The 19,525-nt window shown below is 46.4% G+C and overlaps 7 protein-coding genes across 7 annotated transcripts; 5 read left to right on the forward strand and 2 right to left on the reverse strand.

Annotated features, from left to right (window-relative positions):
- Positions 1-1,955: 1,955 nt before the first annotated feature.
- Positions 1,956-3,686, forward strand: BDV38DRAFT_268155 (Alpha/Beta hydrolase protein; the record flags this gene model as incomplete). The annotated part of the gene is made up of 1 exon (XM_032056718.1): positions 1,956-3,686. The coding sequence occupies one exon, from the start codon at positions 1,956-1,958 to the stop codon at positions 3,684-3,686; it is 1,731 nt and encodes a 576-aa protein (XP_031917931.1).
- Positions 3,687-5,964: 2,278 nt separating this feature from the next.
- BDV38DRAFT_278653 (putative quinol monooxygenase) lies at positions 5,965-6,532 on the forward strand (the record flags this gene model as incomplete). Its single annotated transcript, XM_032058795.1, has 3 exons — positions 5,965-6,149; positions 6,259-6,286; positions 6,389-6,532. The coding sequence occupies 3 exons, from the start codon at positions 5,965-5,967 to the stop codon at positions 6,530-6,532; spliced, it is 357 nt and encodes a 118-aa protein (XP_031917932.1).
- Positions 6,533-9,117: 2,585 nt separating this feature from the next.
- Positions 9,118-10,263, forward strand: BDV38DRAFT_295703 (putative sarcosine oxidase; the record flags this gene model as incomplete). Its single annotated transcript, XM_032062758.1, has 1 exon — positions 9,118-10,263. The coding sequence occupies one exon, from the start codon at positions 9,118-9,120 to the stop codon at positions 10,261-10,263; it is 1,146 nt and encodes a 381-aa protein (XP_031917933.1).
- Positions 10,264-10,363: 100 nt separating this feature from the next.
- BDV38DRAFT_295706 (formate/nitrite transporter family protein) lies at positions 10,364-11,281 on the reverse strand. The gene has a single exon (XM_032062759.1). The coding sequence runs from the start codon at positions 11,259-11,261 to the stop codon at positions 10,419-10,421; it is 843 nt and encodes a 280-aa protein (XP_031917934.1). The 5' UTR covers positions 11,262-11,281; the 3' UTR covers positions 10,364-10,418.
- A 1,754-nt stretch (positions 11,282-13,035) lies between these two features.
- BDV38DRAFT_268158 (uncharacterized protein) lies at positions 13,036-14,565 on the forward strand (the record flags this gene model as incomplete). Its single annotated transcript, XM_032056719.1, has 4 exons — positions 13,036-14,102; positions 14,243-14,256; positions 14,366-14,430; positions 14,461-14,565. 4 exons carry the CDS (start codon positions 13,036-13,038, stop codon positions 14,563-14,565), a joined length of 1,251 nt encoding a protein of 416 aa, XP_031917935.1.
- Positions 14,566-15,994: 1,429 nt separating this feature from the next.
- Positions 15,995-16,402, reverse strand: BDV38DRAFT_278657 (membrane bound transporter; the record flags this gene model as incomplete). Its single annotated transcript, XM_032058796.1, has 1 exon — positions 15,995-16,402. The coding sequence occupies one exon, from the start codon at positions 16,400-16,402 to the stop codon at positions 15,995-15,997; it is 408 nt and encodes a 135-aa protein (XP_031917936.1).
- An 848-nt stretch (positions 16,403-17,250) lies between these two features.
- Positions 17,251-19,317, forward strand: BDV38DRAFT_268159 (MDR family MFS transporter; the record flags this gene model as incomplete). Its single annotated transcript, XM_032056720.1, has 9 exons — positions 17,251-17,302; positions 17,366-17,487; positions 17,542-17,618; positions 17,672-17,723; positions 17,790-17,988; positions 18,042-18,113; positions 18,168-18,671; positions 18,724-18,884; positions 18,946-19,317. 9 exons carry the CDS (start codon positions 17,251-17,253, stop codon positions 19,315-19,317), a joined length of 1,611 nt encoding a protein of 536 aa, XP_031917937.1.
- Between the last annotated feature and the right edge of the window lie 208 nt (positions 19,318-19,525).

Here is a 19,525-nt window from a genome sequence, read left to right on the forward strand (position 1 = left end):
ACGGATCGGCCGGGGCTGAAGCGCGTTCTCATACAGCTACGGAGATAATTAGGTGAGGATTCGATTCTTTACGAAATGCAGTTGACAGGCTACAGGACCTTGGGCAGTTATGTATGCACTGCGAGAGCTTGTGTAAGAGGGAACCTAATGGCCTGAGCCAAACAAATTTAGAGCCTCCCACCACGCGAGTGCCAGACTCAATGCTCGAAACATTTCCACAAGATACAACCCTGGACTCAACCTCTCAGGGTTAAATGATCGAGAAAAAGTGAATATAATACTGCAATATGCTTTCAGTGGGAGCCAGATATAGTAGCCAACGAGGACACACGATAAAAATGTGCTAGTATTATGGTGAAGTTCATTAGGTTCCGCGCGCTAGGATTGCGATACTGCTCAATCGAGTAAGATAAAGTCGAATTCACCTTCGAGGCACACGCAAGATAGCGGCGGTTCTATTAGTACATAATGTTTAGGAGGTAAACCGCGTCTTACTCTAGTTATAATATGCCCAACTACGATAGAGGATACAGGGTCACATTCCTTGTAGCAAGAAACTCTAGACTAGGGGAAAGGTCAATATTGCGATATGTATGTTCCTCCTCTCATACTTCTGGGCATTAACTTGAAATGTCATGGTTGGCGAGAATGCTCTTGCTATGTGTGATGTTGTTTCTAACCTAATTTCGAAGTAATCTAACTTAACGCACAGGCATGTAGGCAGATCAGGTTATGCAAACTGCCAGGCGTCCAGGCTTTCTAAGCAAGTGATTTTATTACCAGGATTTGCATAAGTAACTGACAATCGAGGTGTTTGTGACAGGGATTCAGAAATACCCTAACATATCGTTTTGCCCCTGCTAACTAAGATAAGTCGAACCAACACAGCTCAGAACTAGTTCTATTCCTGAAGATTTCTTTCCAAGATGGCAATTTAGTTGTACATAATGACATGCACTCACTGTCACACAGTACTCAACGCTGTAACACTGTCTTTAATCTCATGTCTATTTGCCTCGTACGCTTGTTCTTCGGGTCGGGGGCGGGTCCTACATTTTGAACCCGAACGCGACCCGATGGCCAGTTTACCCCAACTCCAGACTGTACTGTCCGCCTAGACATCATAGTGGATATTTAGCCGAGTGACTCGGATTCAAATTGAGCGAGAAACTATTCTACTTTAAAGAAGAGTACTGAGTATACAATCATGGTGCTTAGTTCAAATTTGTCGAACCTCTTATATTCCCCTGCAACGGGGGGAATATGTACGTACAACTATATATTTTGGGGGACTTAGCCATACTTGCACTACTAGCATAATATATAAGCTAGGCCCAAAGATAATCATACCATCGGAGGCTTTGTACATTATAGATAAACAAAAGTAGGTGAAAAAATCCATTTCAAATCTTTAAACTGTGATGTGCTGGCTGAGCGCAACTCGGAATAAATTCTCGTCTTGTTACCCACCCTAAGTTCTTGTGGAGCTGAAATCCGATACAGTCCGTTACCATCTCTTGATACCGGCCATCACCAAGATGCCATAGGACGGGCAAGAACCACTCCTTGGCGCTGTAAATACCGTGTACTAGCCCATAGTTCCCTGCGAAAGAATCTCCGGTTGCCGCGCTACCTTCCGAGTAATCATGGTTTGTGTTGGTAGCGAAGTACGCTAGCCCGAACAGAACCAAAGATCGCCGTGGATCTATGCATCGGGTGGAACTAGCGATCCGCCTAGCTTGTTGGATTGTACCTATGAGGAAGTAGATATTCTGGAATCGTCGAGTCATCATGAATGGTGCGTGGAGCTATTGAACCAAGGTAAACTTTTTTATGTTCAGCAGCTGGTTGGAGCTGACTCGTTCACCTAATACTATATATATTATCAGGGCGATTACCACCCCCCCAAAAAAACATCCGCTTTTTCCAAGTCTTTAGGGTTGGTTATGTTCGACATGCCTGGTCAGTGGTCTACCAAGCTTTACCTTCTCGGCTGTTTGCAGGCCGTCCCTGCTCTCGCGAGCATCCAGTGGTCACCATGCACAGCAAATCCATCCCTAGATTGCGCAACCCTCACAGTGCCGCTCGAATACACTGATCCAGGAAACGGGAAGTTGGCGTACATTCCATTAGCTCGCTACAATGCCACCGTCCCTAAATCCCAGCGCAAAGGCTCCCTTCTCACGAACCCAGGCGGTCCTGGATCTGCCGGAACCGATTTCCTCTTAAATGGCGCGGGAAAGGGGATGTCCAACATCACAGGCGGCTTCTATGACATAGTGTCTTGGGATCCACGCGGGACGGGCTCTGCACGACCTCTCCTTCAATGTTTTGACACGGCAGGCGAGGAAGCTGACGCATCTGCCGCGATTCCCGCAGCGGCTGAGATAGAGTATAGCCAATTCCGCAACCAAAGCTACATGCCCTCATATTACACGGCGCTGAAGGACTATGACAACGCCATTGCGGAGCTTGCCGGCGCATGTGCTGACCACAATTCCCCTGCATTATACACATCCAGTACATCCTATGTCGTCCGTGATATGGCAGCTATCATCGATGCCCTAGAAGGAACAGACAATGCAACCCTGAACTACTGGGGCTTTTCATATGGAACTATCCTCGGTGCCGAATTCATCCAGACTTTCCCGGAAAGAGTCGGGAAGATTATCTTTGACGGTGTTTTCGATCCTGCCGCGAATGCGCGACCATATACTAGTCAGCTGCCCAATGATGAGTTATATGTGCGGGATTCTATCAACGATCTGGCTACATTCTGTACCCAGGCGGGCGAAGATGGCTGTTCTTTGAGTAAAGCTCCAGGAAATCGCACTACGGACATCGCAACGCGCCTTGCTAATTTACAAGCATCACTATATGAGAGCCCTATTGAGGTATCGGACGGATCATTCTCCATTACAGTTGGGATGTTCAGCTTTTTTATGTATTCCTACTTGAAACTACCCAGCTCATGGCCCGCTGTCGTATCGGCAGTGAGCGCGCTCGAGCAAGGAAATGCCGACCCGGTCGCCAGCCTCCTGACAGGTGCAGCTGGTCCAGAAGTGAACGCCAGTGCACCTGATACGGGCTCTTTCGCTGGATGGCCTATCCAGTGCACCGATAACGCCCCCTCCAACCATACCACATTACCTGAACTTGCGCAATTAGTCCTCAACATCTCTCTCGCTGAGCAGACCCCATGGTTGAATGCAGATCTGTCCACTTCATCCTTCTGTCGCAATTTCCCAAATACCCGCCCCAAACTTCCGAACCTAGGAGCCTCAAAGCTCATTAGCGGAGAGACCAACGCCATCCTCACTAAGCAGAATACTTCGGTTTTGATTGTTAATGGGCTGCACGACGCTATTACTCCTATAAACTCTGCGGTACGCCTACACCGCTGGCTTCCTACTTCATCTCAGCTAGCGGTTAGACGGGGACCCGGCCATACCACAATCAGTCTTGGTTCTTTAGGACTGACGAATACGATCCGCGAGTATCTCCTCGATGGAGCTCTCCCGGCTACGACGGAGGTGTATGACGTGAGTCAGGAAATATTGTCCTCCTCAATTGATGCGAGTACAATTACCCCTGATCCTGTGTTTAATGGGACCTATAGTGACCGTGAGAGGATGCTGTTGGAGTCCACCTATGACATTTACCTGGCTTTTGTGAGCTTGCCATAGTGGTCTGCTTTCATAGTGCCCGAGTTGCAGGTGCGGCATCAAACCTGCACCACCTTGATTATAGACTGTATTATGTACAGAGTATAGAGTATGAAAATGATTTGTACATCATATCTATTTAATAACCATTCCCATCTTTCGAGCTATCTCAGAATTTATAATGCACTTCGGCAAAAAGAGTAATCTACTAAAAGTGCACCATATGCCTTTAATTTTAAACCAAAATCGAAGGACAAACGACAAGGCCCTACTCATCGCTCACATAGCGCTCCATCCTTGTGCACAGCCAATACATTACATCGGTATGTCCAGGCTAACCAACTCCCCGACTTCGGAGGACAAGAAACGGCCTTTCTTGCTAGCTGTTAGGACACAGGTAGTATATTCTGTCGGCAAATGTAGGTCTGTGAGTATCATGATACGCAGCCACCACTGTGGACCCCCTTTTTCAGCGTACGAATTTGTAATGTGCTGCAGTCATACACATCTTATCTCTGGGTATTAGGGGGACATAAAATGGTCCATGAATGATTACAAGTGCATTAGTAAGGAGGCTCCAAGAGTCCGGCAGTGAAGATCTCATACAGAGTCTCCACTTCGTCCACATTTCTCAAGTTTTCGCCTATCAGATGATCAGATAAAACATGATGACCGCCGGTCAAGGCAATCTAATCTGCCCCGCTGGATCTTGGCGGATCGTCTGGACATTGAAATTCCGCTGACTGATACTGCACATTCTTCGAGGATACCAATTGACCAAACAACCCTATCATGGCACTTGCCTAGGTAGGCCCGGTAGTTCCTAAAAGGGACCAATAATGATGATCTCAATAAAAAGTAGGTACAGCTTTGGTAGAGAGGTGGAAATCTAATAACCCTCAAGTGGATGATTCCACTCTGTTGGTCGATTTTGTGTGTGTGGAACAGAGACGAATCCCATAGAAAGTTGTCAGCGTCTGCACGAGCTTATGTAGAGATAGAGCGGGTAGCGAGTCGGCCTCAGGTTTCATAACGGCAGATCCCGCCCCGACCCCGACACCAGTTCGGATTTTCAGGCGGTTCGCACCTGAGCCGAATGGAAAATTGATAGCCCGACCGGCACGCTCCCGAACCAGTCCTAATCTGGTATAGTAAGGTCTGTACAAAGACCAAATAGCAAAAGTAGTTTAGTAGCAGTTTAGACAAGGGAAAGGTATCAACAAGTGCTTTATCTAGCTGTAGTTACTGCAAGCCTTTTCTGACAAGCGTAGAGCTATCCCAAGGCGTGTTGGGACGCGGTTCGAATAAAAGCAAGGTTGTCAAAGACAACTCTAGCAGTTAGGGTACGGGAATACATATCCGGCCTAGGATAGATGTTGTTCGATGGTCGCATATGACAATCACGGGAGAGATATGAGTTAGACGTGTTTTTGGCAGAGCATGAGATAGCTCTCCGTAGCATGATAGCTAATTCGGTCCTCGGGGAGAGCAAATGGGTTACAGTGATTGAAATTGCTAAAAGCGAGTGGTTCTAACGATAAGGATTGCCCTAGTGGTAGGGCCCGACTAAGTCGAGTAGTCGCCTGGTGTTGACATCATCGGCTGAGGGACTACGTACAGCCAAAACTAGAGTAACTTGGGAGTATGTCAAGGAGATGCTCCACCATGGGCACTGCCAACGACCCGTTTCATCCAGTTACAAGGATGGTGCCCCTGCTTGCCATTGTCGTAAGGGCCGTCTAGTTGAGTACTCTGTATTAAGTGTCAAAGTCCGGAGCGGAGGGAGTGGATGAAGATGGTATTCACAAAAGGGGCATCAGAGGAGGTGACTCATGTAAAGACCTGGGATTATGATACGAAGGGATAGATGAATTGGACTGCTGGTGAAGTCAATAAAGACAAACTGCATAGCCACTCAGCGGACTACATCTTAGGTAAGGGTTGTGGAGTAAGATATCAGCCCTCTATAAGATAGGCTAAATGTCTCTTTCACCTAGCTCTCGATCGCCAATAATCTATGCAGTCTCACATCGTGTTATTCTTAGGGCCACCCACCCTTGCCCATTAATTTTGCGTCAATCTCCTCAAGCCTATCAGTAGTCACCAACCCAGTGCTTAGTGCTTACTTCAAATCCACCTTCCAAGGAACATTCCTTTTGTTGTAGAATTACGGCCGTTAATTCCGATATCCCCGCATACTACAGTATTTAAATTATTTGTCATCGCCGATATTCTGCCCTACGCTCAACCCACCCTACGTACTACATCCCTTCGACCAGCTGTCCATAGTAAACCCACAATGCCGACCCCTTCAGAATCTATCTCCCTTCAAGTAACAATCCACCTCAATCCCGAGGACCTGCCAAAATTCTGGACCGCAATGAAACCTGCCTACGAGGCCGTCATCGGCGAACCCGAATGTACTTTTTTCGAATTATACCAGGAGCCAGACTCCCCCGGCACAATCTCGTGGGTGGAAAATTGGTACATTTCCCTGCTTAGCTTCCTCCTAGCATCTTCCTATTTTCCCCTCTTTGCAATCAAGAAAAAGGTATCCGGGTTGAACTTCCTTGACTAAATGAGACTTTCTTAGGTCTGCGTCGAAAGAATGGCTTATGGAGGTACGTATATCATCTACCCACCCCCACTCACACCTTAACAGTATCCTTTCGTGTTCATTTGGCATCGAGAAGTAAAGCGGTAGATGACTGATGGCAAAACAGGTACAATTGAAAAAGCCATATTACCATGATTATTTTGCTGTGACGGAGCCGTTATTTGTGAAGCCCAGAGAGGTCAAGTTGTTGAAGAGGGTCGGGGAGCCGTTTGTAATGGTGAAGAAGGCGAATGGAGGATTATTGGAGTAAATTAGGATGTTGATGAAAGAAGACTAGTCTTAGTGTCAATGAGGCTTTCTGCATGGTACCTGATAGTGTGTTACTATGAAATAGTTGAATCAGTATCAGATTTCAAGCAAGGTTGTAGATCAGGGTAATCATAGCGCCTCGACAATAAACACATTCATGTGTATTCACATCTCCTGTACATTTGTACATGTTCAAACTTTAGCTAAGTTTCTATTGAGAGGACGATCCAAAACGTGACATGTGGTGTTGCATAAGGTAATCCAGGGACAGGCTACTGCGACATCCAGCCTTTCATGCCTGAAAGCTGTTGTTGTAAGGCTCCCCTAGCAACCAGTCAGTGAATCAAAGAGAAAGAAGGTACACAACACACTTTGCCTTTCCTATGAGAGAGGCCACAGACACCAACATCACCACGTCAATCACAGCACCTCGTTCCCACAATGAATGACAACAATGAGACAAGAACCGCGCAACATGCCCTCGCCTTGCCAGAGGTCGTTTCCATTATTCTTGAATTCATTTATTTTGACTCTAGATTCTGGAACCCTTGGGAGTGCGGGTGGCAAGTTCTCGACCAAGGACTTCCTCTGCTGGATTGTGGACTCGTCAATTGGGTATGGTTTCATCAAGCCATGCGCTATCTCTGGAAGTCGCCCATCTGCCGCGACCTTCCGAAGTTACTTGAGAAGGTCACTCCACAACGTCGACAATTTTACGCCAATTTTGTCGAGCAAGCACTAATGTGTGTCATAAAAGACCATAGCATCTCTCATTACGATGCAATGCTACGCGGAATACGATTTCCAAGACTCACTTGTCTATGTCTCCATATGATGATTGAGAATAAAGAAAGTCAAAATTGGGAATGTCATATCCCTCGATTAGAGTCGCATGGCATTAAGACACTGATATTCGACTACTGTTGTGTAGGGAAGGCTGGATTAACACCAGATGAAATGGATCAGGTTCTCGATCAGATCCCAGTAAGTGCTAAACAACGTCCTCTCGACTAGCCTTCCATCGACATAAACTGAGTTACGTGTTATCAACTACAGACTGCCTTTCCTCAAGTAGAAGAAATACGTTTTGATAATGAACCGCAGTTCAACAATGGTGCCTTGGAACGATTGACTCAACGGCTCCCAGGGCTTAAACGTACTGATCATTTCATCCGGTTAAATACGGACTGAGGCTTGGAAAGGCTTGATTACTGCGAGGGACTTGGTAGCCCAGGTCCCACAGGATGGGAGACAGATAGGAGTGGCTTAACCTCGGTATTGGCTACCATATTCGCGATGAACGAACTGGAAGGGGTATTGACAGAGTAGCTTGTGGTGGAGGCTAATTTTGCCGTTGCATCTTGTACGATACTTTGCTAAACCATCCACACCTTTTTTGGGGTGGTAATGGATGAGACAAAGTTTATATGTGCTCTGTGCACCATCTGTCAATAGGCCCTCCGGCTCCTATGTTCATGACCTATGACCTGGGATAACACGGCGTGCAATAGTGATTCTGATTATGTTACCACACCTGTTGGATCTTTTAAATTTATTCCATGCTCCCGATTTTATGAACGTTTGTATTTTTCTATTGTTGCACTTCTCCCTACCGCAATAACACAATTGACCACTAGTACTCATGACATCTATATATCGGCATCTAATCGGTTTAAGTACGCTCGAAATGAACATCAACTCCTTCAGATACTTCTATCCACTCCTCTGGCGGACTTTCGCATCGTATTCCCCACTAGCAAGATGCATAGCGGCCTCGAATGCTCCATCAAATACCTCCAGCCAGAATATGGCAACGCTTTGCTCATCGCTCCAGACGAGCCTCGATACATTGACCTGCGGTACCTGTGTACCTGACTTGCATTTATACTAAGTACCGAGAATGTGTCCGACGCAAAAATAATACATGAATAACCACCCAGCAAAACAGCGGCAAACCCGACCACCTACTCTGACACGGATCATATCCGAGTACGCAAGGTTTTAGTGCTAGGGATCTCCGAGTGATACCCTTTCGTCCAATGGTAGTACCATGTACTCGAGACGGAAGCGGCCCGTGTTGAGTGGATTTTGATAACGACGGGTGATCGACCCGATACTATAGCGGGGTTGAACACTGGGCCCGGATGTTGCCCCGGGTCAACTGACTGCGACATATTCCAGTAACAACTTACTCCCTTGAACAGTCAAACGTGGTAGCAACTATGCTTAACGGATCAGAGTTGATTGGCGGTCGAATATAGTGGGTCCAGTAGCTAGTAGATCTACTAGTATCTTCTATTCATTTGGAGGAGAGGACGATGTGAGGCAAATGTATGCTCGACTTTATGTCAGACCACTTCACCGTACATGAAATGCATATAATTGATCAATAGAATCACTTCAATTTAATTTTACTCTTCCTGCTGGCCAAAGTCAATCAATGAAGGCCTGGAACCCTTCCTCAAGAACCACGTGAGCGGCTTTCGTTCCGTGTGTACCGACACAGACGAATATAAATTGGAAGCATGACATGCCAAAGCTACTACCAGAAGGGCAGAAATTATTACTGGCGAATTACGATTCCAAATGGAGCAATACGACGTAGCAGTTGTCGGACTTGGTGTCCTCGGAAGTGCAGCAGCCTACCAAGCCGCACAGAAAGGAAAGAAAGTCATCGCATTTGAACAGTTCGAATTTGGGCACGTACACGGGGCCTCGCACGACACATCGCGCATTGTTAGAACTTCCAACGCCTTACCCGAATATGTCAAGCTTGCTCAGTCGGCCTATAAGGACTGGGCTGAATTGGAAAAAGCGACCGGCCAAAAGCTGCTTACCATCACCGGTGGTCTCGTTTTCGTCCCTCGGGATAATGCCTCACCATTCGAAAGTTTAATCAAGACTCTGGATATCACGAACTTACCCCACGAGATTCTGAATGCCACTGAAGTGAAAACGCGCTGGCCCCAGTTCGACATCCCCGACACGGTCGATGCAGTGTACACGGCCGATACGGGTATAGCCCATGCTTCCAAAACAGTTGCTGCCATGCAGTATTTGGCACGTTCGAATGGTGCAGTCCTGAAGGAGAATACTCCTGTCGATCGTGTGATTCCGAAGAAGGCGGGAGGAGTCACTATCCAGACACCGAAGGGAGAATTCTACGCAGCGAAGGTGATTCTCACCACCGATGCGTGGACGAATAAGCTACTCGCGCCCTTGGGAGTGCACATTCCTCTGTCAGTGATGCAGGAACAAGTAACCTACTTCAAGCCCACCGATCCAGCTGCTTTCCAGCCAGACCGATTCCCCGTATGGATCTGGGGCGGCGATCCAGCTTTCTATGGGTTCCCATCTTATGGCGAGCCGACGATCAAAGCCGGTCGTGATTCTTCGAACAACTTCATGACTCCTGAGCAACGGACCTATGTACCATCGCCCCAGTTGTTCGAGCAGCTCTCCTCATTCATGGGGAGCTTTATACCCGACAAGGAACGCCAGCCGCTTCGCACAGTGACTTGTCAGTATACGATCACACCAGATCGACAGTTCATCATCAGTCCCCTGGAAAACAATAAGGATATAATCGTGGGCTTGGGCGCTGCACATGCCTTTAAGTTTGCCCCTGCCTTTGGTCGCGCGCTGGCTGAACTAGCAATAGACGGAAAGACTAAGGAGGATATTTCAAAGTTTGGGATTCCAAAGGCTGCTTCTTCTAGCAGCAAGCTGTAATGTATTTCATTATCTGCTATTCATCCCCCTCTGTTGCTGCAATTGAGCAAGTGAAATGTTAGCCATGAGATTAATGAAATCAGTATAAAATTCCACACGTAATAATTCTTGCACATTCATAAACCGCAGAATGATCTCCTCAATAGAACCTCATATCAAGACGGGAGCTGGTCCCTCCTATCGTTCTCCCCATCCGCCCGCTTTTTCATAATCCTATGCCCATACAAAAACCAAATAAACACCCCATCAAGAACAGCACCGCCAACAATATCACCCAGTGTAACGGGAATCACACTCTGGTAAATAAACTTGCCAACACCAAAGTTCGTCCCGTAGAACATCCCAATCGGCACGAGGAAAAAGTTCGCAATGCAATGCTGGTAGCCAACTGCAACGAAAGTCCATATCGGAATCCAAATGGCGTAGATCTTCGACACCTTATCTTTGCACGATATTGAGAGGAAAATCGCCAACCCCACGAGCCAGTTGCATCCAACCCCTCTTAGAAAGTTGACGGACCATTGCACGTTGACCCGGCCCTCGGCTTGCGTGACTGCGAAACTCTTCAGTGTATCTGTAGATAGGGTATCAGACCACCAACAGAGAAAGCCCGCCACGAATAGGCAGCCAGCTAGGTTGAAGACATAGGATAAGACTAGGTTTCGTAGAAGGTCGAGCCACGTGGTCCTCCGCATGAACGTGGTTAGTATCAATACAAACACATTGGCTGTGAAGAGCTCGGTATTGACGATGGTGAGAATGACGAAGCCAGTTGGAAAGGCAAAGCTGGATAACAGTGTAGCAAGTCCAGGATTATCGGCGCGCAAAGAGGGAGAGCCTCCCGCAACGATTAGGCTGAAAAGAGCACCGATGGATAGGAAAGCCCCGGCAAGAAACGATTTGAGAAGTAAGTCTGGCCAGGGTAATCGTGCTTTTGCGACACCTGAGCTAACTAGTAGGTTCAGCGTCTCTTTGGTAGGATCAAAAGTCGGATCCATTTTGGCGAGCTGGAGGGCTCCCTTGTGGGAATCACTTTGCGGCACGATAGCTAGATCTTCACTTAGCAAATGTTTCACTTCGTGAAAATTGACAGCATGTGAGTTATATACTTCTCCTGCTCTATTATTATTTGTGGAAAGCTGACATTGCAACTCAAGCACTTCAATGAAATACTAATCATACACAAACAGGCACCAAAAGCATGTTTAAGCGTAGATATGGAACGTGTATAAATACTTATACCTGCACAGATCGCAGATTTAAGGACCAGCAAAAACTTCCATCAGCCAAAGTATACACCTCCCGAATTTGGATATAGTAATTGACCAGCAGCAGTGCAGAACGATTCAGATCGACGCATCAAGAGTCTCAGCAGCATAGCTATCTCCGCGGACCATCAGCAATATGAAGTCAAGTGTGGACAAGTCAAGCGAGTCGTGTACGTCATTGGTCCGTGGTGGAAATAAAGTGTGCGCTTCTTCAAAACCATCGCGCGATGGAATGTTGGTTAGGGCCAATAACGATCATCCATAGTTATCCGCTTTTTTCCTTTTGAGTTTGAGCACATCCGGTAACTGGGATGCTTCCATGAAGCTGAATATTAAGCACGAAAATCAATTGTCAATGTTTAGATGTGGATACTATACAAATTTGACTGATCTAAGTTATTGACCTATCAGTCAGTCCAAGACATACAATCATAAGGTGTTAATAATAGGGCTTCATTTCAATACCCAGGATATGACTTTTATTTACCTCTAGAGTACGAGATTGACCGTTTGTACTATCTTAGCTAACGAGTATACCCACACAGTAGACATGGCTTTCGGCATCAGGTTATTGAGAGTGAAGCCCTGCCTTGGCGGAGCTCTTTGAACCTCTATGGCCGTCGCATGAACTACATCCTCGTAACCGATTGCGGGTGCCCAAGAAGGTTCGAGTTGAAGAGCGTTGAGTGAAACAACCTTGACGATGCTAGACAGATATCATTTGAAAATAGACGGCAAGACAAATTTTTATAGAAAGTAACACTTTTTTCGCTAACCAGATCTCGCAGTCTTCCATTGAGAGGTCCATGATTTAGATTATATAACAGGTTCGAAGAAAAGGCTCCCAATTTAACAAGGGGGTTTCGGATCAACCCGTGCTGAGAAACACTGGACCATGGAGGTTTAACCCTAACACCAACCTTCATTAAGATCACTCGAGCCCCCATTGCCCGTTCTTTCAAGACTTCAAATCTTGATTCAGTCTAGCGCCAGGAGAATGCTGAGTCATATGACCCGAATTGGCCAATCTAGGTAATTTTCTGTAGATCAGGTTAACATTGTTTGTATGCGCCACATTAATGAAGATATTGTGTTTTATCTGTCGTCCGTATATCGTATGTATTACACGTGGCTTTGCCAGCATCAACCCTTAGTAGAGTATGTTTCTTATAATCATTATTAATGAAGTTCCCTATCTATAAATTTGAGGCCTACATTTCTACAACCTCACATCCTCACTCTTAATTACCAGAGCCCGCCAAGGAGAAGCTATGCTTAGTTTGAACTTTGATAATCTTCCAGAGAACCTGTTCCACCAATGGCACACACTGCAGTGTCCAGCCTGATCAAGTAATACGAGGACATGCACTTGGCATTCTAAATTCGGGTGTTCTCAAAACCATATAATTTCTTAATCTCCCGTCGGTGGGGACGATAGGATTTTTTCCTCTACCCTGCAGCACCATACTGTGCACAGTAGTATCTATAGATTGGACTAGTTCCAATGGTGTCTCACGTGTTTCTCGCCTGGTTCCTCCTTCTGCTTGCCAGCTTCCACGGGGAAGTCGTCGCTAGGAGAGGTGGGGGAGGGGGCCATGACAGCGACAGCAATAGTGACAGTAGCAGCGATGGGAACAACGATAGCGGCAGCGGTGGAAGTGACGACAGCTCAAGTTCTTCAGGGTGTGGAAGTGGAGGTACAAGCAATGCACTTAGCACGACATATCTTGTCCCTAGACATGCGTGGAATTGGACATCACAAAGCGGCGCGTACTCGACCGACAGCCCAACCATATACGACGGGTCATACTTCCAAGGAGAAGGGTATCTGTCATACAATATGACGAGTGCAAACCAATGTCAAAGTACGAAGCAACTCCGGTTGCTAGGATATGCGTGGATAGGGCCACAGCCTCCCTACCCGACTGGACCTGAGAACCCTTTCATCATAGGGTTCAAGGCATGGGAATCTACCAAGGCTGTGAGCGAAATCCACACATCCTATACGCAGATCAAGTGGGAAGGAGACTTGTGCTCTTCAGAGCCTGATCTCTTTGGCATCGTCACAACTAGAGGTTCAGCTTCTCGCACCGAAGCGTCAGACACAATGATCATGAATGTCTCAACTAATATGACAACAGCGGGTGCTGTCGACTTCAACGCTACAACAGTTGCTGACCTGAATCCTCGGATCAGTGATTCCGATGGTTTGTTCCGTCTCCAAGCGGAGAGCTGTACTTCGCATGATACAGATATGCACTGGCCAGCCACGACGGTGATGCAAGGGTCTGTCACGAACACCACTTTGGAGCTCAAGTTTTCTGGTTCGGTTGATATGAATTCAACTCAATATCAATCATACGCTGGTCGTGATGAGGACTTGAAAGTTAATTTTACGGTTACCTTTTCTGGGCAATTTGACAGTGGCAATTCAACCCACGCTCTGAATCTTCAACAAGGCAACCAGACTCTTGCATGGGTACCTAATAGTGCTGTGAATATTGCATCCAGTCGTTGCGGCTATGTATTAGTAGCCACTATTGGAATACATATAATGGCTTTGAGTCTGTGGTAACCAGACTATATGGCGGAGGTTTATTATGAGATAACGGTGGAACAACCTCATGAGCAACTTTTTGAATTCGACACCAACACCTACTTGAACTGACCATTGGTGCTCGGCAGCAAAGCGATGCTACATCAAACGACAGGGATAATCACCCACGTGATGGCGCCCCGACATAAAAGGTGGCGTGTCTCTCACCATCATCATCATCACCATCTTTCTGAAATTTACCTTGGATTCCTCCCGTCTACTCCACACCCAAAGCAAGGTTTATATCACATATATCCTTTAAAGAGCCATGTACTCGAACTGCGACGATTGCACCTTCAACCAGTATGTGCTGTACTGGCTAGTATATTATAGCTGGCACTGGATCCTCATCTGGATCTACGCGTCCTGGTGGGACGAGTCGACAATAAATCATCGTTCAAGACTAGAGCCTCCACCGCGCGCAATCTCGTGGCTTGAAAAGAAAGGATATCTGCATACAAAGAAAGATGCATGCCGCCTTTTCATTATTCATCTCATCCTCTTGGTTTTAGAACCCGTAGAAGGATACTGGATCTTGACGGAACTCTATCGAATATTGTTGCTGGCATGGAAGACTGTGCCAGATCCCCATGATATCCAGGGAAGTTTTGGTCGATATATATGTTTGGTCGCTTTTCCGGTAGGATTAGTCGTGTCCTCCCTGATAGGAGTGATATTGATGGTGTCTACCGTGACGCATCTGCGGGAGTTGTGGTCTTGGGCACCGGTTGATGGCCAAAGGACGGATGAGGAACATAGGAAAGGGTATTAAGAGTGGCAGGGACAGGGTTTGGGGGTTTAGCAGCAGGCACCTTTTTTTGCCTTGACTATTATGTTCTATCCACCGAGCTTTCATCAGGAACGAAAATGATCCCAGTATATTTACAGCCATATTTCTTCATCCTTAGTCGATACAGTCATTGTATTCAAACCATTTTTAGTGTTCTATTTTATCTTTTTATAGCAAAATAGCTTTCATGGCTTCCGTGCAAATTTTGGGGGCTTGCTTGAATCCGTTCTGATGATCAACAAAGGAGCCCCCAAACCGAGAATCGTATCCCGAGTTCCATTCCAATTGCCAATAGAGCGATGGTATGTTGGTTCATATCTAGCATAATCCATGACAGGGACACATTCTTTATTCTTTTTCCTTGTATGTAGTCGACTAGCTCAGATGCTCTATGACATATATGTCGGTTCCACCCATTTTAACCAGCAATTCACACGGCCAGAAATCGTAGAGCTCTGCCGCTCCAGTCCTAATGCAAAGCCCGGCGGCTGGGGCCAAAATCATGCATCTTCTTCTTCTTCAAAGGTCTTGCTAGACCAGCCAGTATGCCGATCTTCATCAGACGGTGCGGATATGTTCTCCGACGCTAGGTTAATTGAGATTTGGGAATGTGAGTTCGACGGATGGGCTCTTTTCACCATCTCGGGGAGTTAACTCTGGCCTGAGAGAGGATCTTTCATCGGACGGAGCTTTCACGGTCGATGCAAGTCTGTGGCGGTGGCAGATTATTAGCCTGGAGGATATACTCTTTTCGAGGTTCGTCTAGTTCTTGCATTTATATATAGAATGACAAAAATATAGGGGATAAGAGATAATACACAGGAATGATGGAAATAATAAGTGCATTTTAGTGTATACGGTCTAACTATTACGTCTGAATATATAACTGCTTTCTTGGGGCGAATGAGGAAACGATCAGAAGAAACCAAAAGAAAAAAAAAACAGAGAAAAAAGGGAAAAAAACACCATCCACCCCGTTCCACCAACGGTTCCATACACGTTCCTTCTGTTGCTCTATTGAGTAGAATAGCGTCAGATCATCAGTCGAAATACAAATGACTCTGTCCGTCCCTCTTTTCACTCTGCTCTCTTGGAGGTTTTTGTCTTCAGGTTCATGAACACATACAAAAGACTGAAGGAACTAAGGACGAAAAGAACAATGATCGCAGCGGCTCTCCATCCGTAGTACCAATCGTTTAAATTAATAGTGCGGAGGTAGTCGCTACCCTTTGTATACTGACATGCCCGACAGTCCGCAGAGTCGTCTGGGTTAACCAGATTGGCGCCCGTTTCGCGAAGAAACGCTGCAAGGTAGTCACTGCAAGTCATATTGGCGGGGGGATCAAACACAGCAAGCTCTTCCCCCGAGCAAACAATATTAACGTCGAAAATAGTGAACGTGAGGATACTCCCAACCAGATACGTCACGGGGTTGAGCCAATACATCCAGTATTTCCAGAAAGCGACGAGCTGCGTTGCTTGCATTAAGGCCTCGGGTACTGTTGTCCCAGCAATAGATTGATGCTCGAGAGGCCAGGCACTCCGTGTATTGAAACACGCTTCCTGTCACCACCAGAAACACCCCTAATATGTTCAGTTCCGATCTTCGTATCTTTTGTGTGTAGCATAGCTAGGGACTCTAGTAAAAATCAACAGTTTCAGCACTATATTGCTGTGCTGAGGATACTCCATCTGGGAGGTGGGAAGGGACCTTGGATCGGGTGGCGAACAACATAGTATCACCCACACTGAGGGTTGGAAAGAAAAACTTCTTCCTCCAATTCATGATAATTTGGCCGCGGTAATTCGCTGCCTCTTCATGCGTCATGCTGCCGAATGAGATGTCACCGGATATTTGATCATATCCTGTACGGTTGTTTGACAGCATTTTTAGTAAGGTTGTGTACCCTGACCCAAGCCGACCATGGACAAGTAGCATTTCGCCCGGCTTCACGCAACCATGGCTATTTTCAAGAGTTGTCTGCATGGGAATATTGGCCAGAGGGTACATATCCAGTCTACCATCCCTAATATGCTTTCCCCAGCTAATTGGAAGAAGATTGCCCCCGAAGACAAGTAAGCAAGACCTGAGTAGAGCAATAAACACACTGCGATGCGGGTTTCGGGGTTGCGGGCTTCGCTGAATTCCGCACGCACCAAAATCCACAGAGCATTGGTCTGAGTCAACTGGTACTATAAATGACAATAAATACCCTCCACCTTTCTCTATTCCCTCCCCTGACTCCCACTTAATATAGTCTACAAGATCAACATTCATAGTTACAATTTCAAACATTTAAAGGTGACATTTTCGTTGTCCGACTGATATGGAAATGTCATCCCGCAGAACCGCGTCTTCAGACAAAACACAAACTCAAAATCTCCGTGAGGAAGACAAAGAATATATTATTTGCAAGCCAGAGCTGGCTACTGATTTGGAAGTGATAGCGGCATCTAGCCCGAACACGCAGAAGGAGGAGTGGGTAACCGGGTTCAAACTTTTCACTATCATCACTGCCGTCGCACTCGTATGCCTTCTGATGCTGTTGGATACGTCAATTGTTTCGACGGTCAGTCAACACAGATATGCTGAAGTGCAGCTCTTTGCTAATCAAGAAGGACAGGCAATTCCTCGAATCACGAGCGAATTTCATTCCCTTGCCGACGTTGGTTGGTATGGAAGCGCATATCAACTTGCCAGGTGTGTACTATTCTCAGATTGTATTTCTTCGTATGTAGACTAAGTCTTTAAAGTGCCGCTCTTCAACCTCTCACAGGCAGAGTTTATATGAACCTTAGCACAAAGGTAACCTTCTCCATTTTCTTCTCACCATTGTATCTCTTTTCTCTGCTAATCCAATACTTTCGATAGTGGACCTTTGTTGGCTTCTTTTTCGTGTTTGAGCTAGGTTCTCTACTATGTGCTATCTCTACCTCGTCAAAAATGTTGATTGTTGGACGAGCCGTCGCTGGAATGGGTGGCGCGGGCATCTTGAATGGAGCTTTCATGATAGTCTCTGGATGCGTACCCATGTCTAAGCGCCCCACAATGATAGGCCTTGTTATGGGAGGTAAGCGCTCACCTATCCTAGGGCTCTTGTATCCATACTGATTTACATTGAAGTTTCGCAGGTGGGCTTGGCAGCTGGTCCACTGATTGGAGGTGCACTGACGGAGCATACATCATGGCGGTGGTGTACGTTCAGAAAGCATATGGAAGGGAATTCTCAGGCTAATACTTACATCACAGGCTTCTACATCAATCTTCCAGTTGGAGGCTTAGTTGCAATCATGCTCGCCTTTGTCAAGATCCCCGAGGTTCTTCCTAATCAGAAATTCACCACCGCTATCCGAGTTTTACCAGGTCAGCTGGATCTTATTGGCTTTGCTCTGTTTGCTTCATCCGCAATCCAACTACTGCTCGCGCTTCAATATGGTGGTAATCGATATACTTGGCATAGCTCCCAGGTGATCGGACTTTTCTGCGGAGCCGGTGCCACGTTTATTGTTTTTCTTCTCTGGGATTACAGGCAGGGAGATAACGCTATGATACCATTTTCGATGATTCGCAAAAGGATCATATGGTCAAGCAGCCTATCCTACGGACTACTCATGGCTCAGGTCTTTTGTGTGTTATGGTATCTTCCTCAGTATTTCCAGGGGGTGAAAAACGACAGCCCATTAATCAGCGGTGTCCATCTTCTCCCCAGTATTCTTGCTCATTTATGCGGCGCCGTTATTTCGGGCAAGATTAGTAGGTTTCAGGCTCTTTTCACCTCCACTCTATTCGTTAACTTTGTGTCTAGTTGAAAGAGTTGGCTACTATCTCCCGGTAATGCTTTGTTCTGCATCACTCACGGCGGTGTCCAATGGTCTGCTGTCAACATTGGCACCTCATACATCAACAGGGAAATGGGTCGGATACCAGATCCTTCTCGGGGCATCTCGTAGCTTGGGCGTGCAGATAGTAAGTCCGCAAACGACATTATGTTTCTTGCGAAATCCGATGGCGCTAACTTTCATCCAAGCCCGTTATTGCGGTCCAGAATGAGCTTCCACCTTCACAGATCCCTATAGCCACTGCATTGGTGATGTTCAGTCAAACCCTTGCGGGCGCCATATTCCTCAGCTTCTCAGATACTATATTCACCAACAGCCTTTCAACACTGATTCCCACATATGCCCCTTCTGTGGATCCTCAGACAATTAGCCATGCAGGAGCCACCGAGTTCCGCTCATACGTCCCCGAATCGCAACTAGCAGGAGTAGTTCTGGCCTACGCCAAGAGCGTCGATAGAGTTTTTTATTTGACGACTGGAACGGCTTGCGGATGCTTTTTCTTTTCTTGCTTCATGGGCTGGAAGGACATTCGGAAGAAGAAGGCAATTTCAAAGGCTTGATTCGGTCAATTCATTCTGTTCACAACTTTGTTTGAATTCGTCGTGAAAGGATATATAAATGTCGTAGATAACCCTCCCCCACCTGCATTACCAGGCTCTTACTACCAGTTGTTCAAATTATTGATACAACAATATCACAACTCATCTAATTTTACTTGCCCACGGCCTGAAATAGATTTTTTTGGGCTATTTACTACCATTCAGACCA

The sequence above is a fragment of the Aspergillus pseudotamarii genome (assembly GCF_009193445.1).
Source record: "Aspergillus pseudotamarii strain CBS 117625 unplaced genomic scaffold BDV38scaffold_6, whole genome shotgun sequence".
Lineage (NCBI taxonomy): Eukaryota > Fungi > Ascomycota > Eurotiomycetes > Eurotiales > Aspergillaceae > Aspergillus > Aspergillus pseudotamarii.